Genomic DNA, 5524 nt, shown 5'->3' on the forward strand with positions numbered 1-5524 from the left:
CGAGCAATTCTTGTTCCCAGTTAATCAAAACGGAGCAGTTGATTATATTACTGGTAGTCTATGGCCTTTCATTCCCTTTCTTCTGGTGTAGTCAATCTAAACTTTGATGCTGCCACTCAAAAAAAAATTGAGACAAAGTTTCCTTTGGTTCTTTTGCTGCCGGCCCAACCACTCATTCTAGATTATGTTGCTAATTTCAAGAATTTATTTTCTGCATTATATATATATATATTTGAACCAAGTATAATATCCTTATAAAATTATATTATTAAAAAAATATTAAATTAATTATCTTCTTATAAATCCTATTTTAAATATCCTAACTTACGGGTAATCATAATAATAATAATAATAATAATAATAATAATAATAATAATAATAATATATCTCTAACTCTGCGCAATATCTTAAAATTTTGGTTTATTTGAAATTATTTATATTGTATGACGCGAAGACCACTGTTTAACTTGAATCTAAAAGTAATTTTGATAATACTATGAAATTTAACGACTCTTTACTATATATAAACTATTAATTAATATTTGAAGTTACCTAACTAATTCTTATAACATAAGAGTTTTTTAACGTATAACATATTCTCTATAAATATTTCAATTTTTATTGTGCTTCAATTTGTTAGAATTTCATTATTTTTTAATATCGATTTAAGATATTCTCTTCCTTTTAATAGTTTTTGAGCCCAGTTACGCTCGTTCATAGATCATAAAAATAAAAATAGTTACGCGTGAGAAAAAATTCTTAATTCCTTTTGTACATAATTTGATTATTACTTTGTGAAAATGATTTAATAATTCCTATTTGCATAAATTTATTAATGTAGCATAATATTCAATATTCATTAGTTTTTGTGGTTACTTTTATCCAAAATTAAAAAAAAAAACTTTAATTCAGAAAACAAAACTTAAAATTTATACATTTTACCTCATAAATTTTAAATTAAATGATATATATAGATTGCAAACACACTCAACACGAAGGCACAAGGGAGCGCATTCAAACGCCGTAGACGGCCATGAAAAATGGGGAACACATACTGACTGGAGACCTCGGCTTAACGATTGATAACCATAACCCCAAAAAACAACGGCCCACGGGAAAGGGAATTGAAGCCAAACCACACAGTTGAGGGGTATACTGAAAAGTCACAGATTCTTCACTAGGGGGAAGAGGGGATTGACGAAGCACCACAGGACCAAGACTCGGCAGAAGCCTGAAGGAACCGTCCCAAGCACAAAGAGCCCTAGATCAGAGAGATCCACACCAGCCATCCAAACAAAGCATGCAAGCACCAAACCATGTTCATTGAAAAAACAGAGGGTGGTCCTCCGGCTATCTCGCTCTCTTATAGAGTTTTCGATATTCAAAGCTGTAAAAACAATGCCATGAACGTCTCCGACATACTCCTCCCCCACACAGATTCACAAGCAACAAACTAAAACACAAACAGCAGGTAAAAGGTACCTAACATCCAAGTAAAGGAGGGAGGCCACTCCTACCCAAAAGGGACAGGGACGACCACTGAACGGCAGTGAGAAAGAAGATTCGCCTCCGGAAAGAGTAAAATCCAGAGAAAAAAAAGTCTGATGAGTGCAACTAGCTTAAAAATAAAAATAATTCTACACTTGATGTAATATATACATGTATTAGAAGTCGATCAAATATGATACCCAATGAAGCCAATTAGTAAGCATACTCTCCATAAAATAAATCGGATAGCTTTTTGAAATTTATTTTTCAACCATAAAATAAATTCAAAACCAAGGCAAAGGCAATCTCACCATTGTTTCTACAGCTAACACTATAAAAATTTTAAGTTCAAAAAACCATTATTCAGTGCCGAGTATTTCAAAAAAAGATCTACACTTGCCTGTAACTAAAAGACACACAACATACTTAGAAATCATAGAACGTTTAGTACATTAAACCAAGCAACAAGGCTCGCGCCACCGCCAACGAGAGCACACTAGCTTTCAGAGCAGTAGGATGTCTCACCTACTGACAGATTTTCTCTCTGCTGACGCTTCAGCTCATCGTATGCCCATTCAAGACCAGGGCAGTAATGGAGTGGTGGATTAAATCTCATATCATTCATGTCATCAGGCAAGAATGCCCCATTCTCCAGAAGGAATTTGACGGCCTCTCTCTTCCTTTCTTTTGCTGCATTGTGAAGTGGAGTCCCTGTGATAAGGAAAAACATACATGTCAGAAAGTGTGTCAACGGCATATGCGATTAGAGAGAGATGGAGAGAAGAAAGTAAAGAAAAAAGAACAGGGATTTGAATGCTGACAAAGTTTTCTACAAGGTTAAAACACTTACAGCCACAGGCACCCCAGGTTCTAGCATCAATGTCAGCACCATGCTCAAGCAATTCATCCATAACCTCAACATGGCCTCCCTTAGCAGCTAGGTGGAGAGGGGACACCCCTTTTGATTTGGGACCCCATGCAGGTGCATTAACATCCATTCCTTTATCAAGTAACCGCTTCACCTATTACTCAAAAGAAACTTCAATCTCAGTGTTGCTTAATGCTTTTTGCTCCTAATAAAATACTGGCACATATACTCAGCATATAAAAACATTAGCATACATGAACCAACATATACAAAATGGGAAAAGGAGAAGCAGAGAAGCAATGGATCAGTCATGTCATGCACTACAGGCTACCAAACAACACAGCAAATATACTCAATTCAAACCTTAGTACCAATTTGGGCAGGATATATAAACCATTTTCCTCCATTCAACCAAGTTTAGAATACAGCATAAACAACTGCAAGAATCTAAGAACAATTTCTTCTTCTTCTTCCAAATACATGTACACAAAAATCACTTAAATCACTCAACTCAACTAAGTCTTTTTCTAAAAAATTTAGGGTTGGCTATATGAATTCTCTTTCTCCACTCTAAACGATTTTGAGTTAAATATTTTGGCTTCTAGGTCATGTTGTACTCATCTCATCCAAGTCAGTTTAGGTTTATCCTTCTAGATCACTTAAATCACTGATCTCAGAAATTTACAACACCTTCCAAGTACACGTAAATAGCTTAACAATTGATTAATAACAAGTTTTTCTGAGAAGGGAAAAAATTGTCTTTGTCCATGCAAGTAGAGGAGAAAAGGCTCACAAAACAACAAAAACCTAAAAACTTAAAGCATGGAACAATTTGTTTTCCTAGAATGAAAAAGAAATTTTTGTGCCAAGAAGCAAAGCACAAAAGTCTGGCAAAAGAACAAATCCCTTACAAATAAAGTTTATGCAGCTTAACAAGATTAATCTCAATAATGGAACCACTCGAGGTCAAAATTTAAGCCTAAAAACTGAAGACCCTGGCATAACAGATTAATCCTCAATATTGGACCAACTTTTTCTAAAATATCCAACATATGTATGCACCAAAAAGCTCATAAAAGAGCAAATCCTAAAACCTCAAGACTATGTAGTTTAACATGTTAATCCTCAATTGCAGAAAAACCCTTTTTCCTAAAAGGACACAAAACATATCATTTAAAATATGGGGCAAATCGGCAGGAATCACATCTCATTCTGCAATTACTTTCTATAGAATGGCATAGCCCTAATGGTACAAATGAAACAAACTGGAAATTTGTCATATAAGGCCAATAATATGCACCAGCAGTTAGGTGAGACCGTGCATTGTATAGTTTACAAATTTTAATAAAAGTGAGGAAAATAAGCCAGGCCCCATGAATTGGAACAGCAGTACAAGAGTTGCCAAAAAGGAACAGGAACTTCAATAACTATGAATAGAGGTTGTTATTGCAAACAATTTTTGCATGCCCATATGTCCCTGCCAGTGAGATTGTCCAAACCAAAAATGCTTTTTGGAAAAAAAAAATGCTCAAGATTGAACTTGGTTCGAAAGCTTCTAGTCTTTAAAAAATTTCTTACTAGATTATATTAGCCAAACTTGTTTCATCAAACATGTTTCAAACACACACACACACACACACACACACACACACACACACACACACACACAAAAAACAAAAAGAGTAAATCGCAATTCCTCCATTCCAAAATCAATAACCAAAAGAAAACTTAGTTAATTAAAACTATCATCAATCATAGACGATAAAAAGGAAAGAAAGGAAACAAATAGAACAAACGTACCTCTTTAAGATCACCTTTTCTGGCACCGATATGAAGCAAAGTCCAACCTCGGTCATCCCTATCGACTCTTGACCTAAAACTCCGTCTTTTCGACAGACTACGCCTCAGTAAAACCGAAACGGTATCCAACTGCTCCTGGGGCATCCTCGTTTTCTTCCTTCCAATTTATCAATCAACGATGAAAAATAATCCCAATACACAATCTCAGAGGAAAAACGCAACGATTGAGAAATCCCCAAAAGCTTGAGAAGGATTATAAGAAGACGATGAAGAACAAAACCGATAATTTTAATTTACATGTTTTACACAATCTTTGAGGAAAAACGCAGCGATTGCAAAAAACCCTAAAAGCTTGAGAAGGATTATAAGAAGACGATGAAGAACAAAACCACTAATTTACATGTTTTTTTTTTTGGAAAAATTAGCGAGAAGCAAGAAAATGATTGGCAATGCAATAGGGAGCGAAAGGATTCAAACCGGGTCCAAAAACACGGAGATTTTCGAAGATGACGACGGACACGATGGCGGATGATGAAGAAATTATGAACATAACTCTTGTTCTTCAAAAAAAATCCCAAATTTTGACGATATAAACCGATTAGACGAAATTGGAGTGATTAGAGAAATCCTGGTCTGATATGGAGAGAATTTGAAGGGAACATAAAGGACGCCGCACCAGAAACCCTAAAATCCAAGAAAGAGAGATTTTTTTGTTTTTGTGTTGAAATTTGCTCAATTGCAGAAGATTGGCGTTGCTTGCAAATAAGGCAGCAAGGCTCTGGCGGTGGTGGGTATTTAGAGGGAGATCTTCAGTGGGCCGTTGCTCGGCGTTTCGGCCCAATCCATATTAAAATTTCATTATTAATCATAATTAAATATTAGTTTTTCATATTTGAAAAATTAATAATAAATTTATTTAATGATTAAAATTAAAAATAGTTACGTGGCAATTGATTATAAAGATGGTGGACAAAGTTAAAGAGGGAGATCTTAAGTGGGCCGTTACTGGGCATTTTCGGCCCAATCCACATTAAAATCTCATTATTAATCATAATTAAATATTAATTTTTATATTTAAAAAACTAATAGTAACTTTATGCAATGGTTAAAATCAAAATTAAAAATAATTTTCGCTTCCTAATTTGCAAATGGATATGAAGAACTTATGATTTCAGACAGTATTAAGATTTTTCCTATTTGTAATACAAAATAAACTTTTTAGTGCGCTGTGGAAAAAGCTTGAGATCATATAAAAACAAATTTATTAATTATTATATTAAATATTTTAATATATATTTATAGACTTTATATTTTTTTAATTAATTTTGTATATATTTCAATATAAATAGTTAATCTAAAAACTATTAA

The 5524-nt window shown here is 34.0% G+C and overlaps 1 protein-coding gene across 5 annotated transcripts; it reads right to left on the bottom strand.

The window, feature by feature from the left end:
- Positions 1 to 918: 918 nt before the first annotated feature.
- LOC110645606 (phytochrome-interacting ankyrin-repeat protein 2) lies at positions 919 to 4927 on the bottom strand. 5 transcript variants are annotated; one of them, XM_021798823.2, is made up of 5 exons: positions 4157 to 4927; positions 2339 to 2510; positions 2014 to 2199; positions 1483 to 1567; positions 919 to 1387 (listed from the first exon to the last, which is right to left on the bottom strand). In XM_021798823.2, the coding sequence occupies exons 1-5, from the start codon at positions 4298 to 4300 to the stop codon at positions 1351 to 1353; spliced, it is 624 nt and encodes a 207-aa protein (XP_021654515.2). In that variant the 5' UTR covers positions 4301 to 4927; the 3' UTR covers positions 919 to 1350. The 5 variants fall into 5 exon arrangements, with proteins under 5 accessions (XP_021654515.2, XP_021654512.2, XP_021654514.2 ...); XM_021798820.2 differs by having other exon boundaries at positions 1483 to 1618; XM_021798822.2 differs by having other exon boundaries at positions 919 to 1567.
- Between the last annotated feature and the right edge of the window lie 597 nt (positions 4928 to 5524).

The sequence above is a fragment of the Hevea brasiliensis genome, chromosome 6, assembly GCF_030052815.1.
Source record: "Hevea brasiliensis isolate MT/VB/25A 57/8 chromosome 6, ASM3005281v1, whole genome shotgun sequence".
NCBI lineage: Eukaryota > Viridiplantae > Streptophyta > Magnoliopsida > Malpighiales > Euphorbiaceae > Hevea > Hevea brasiliensis.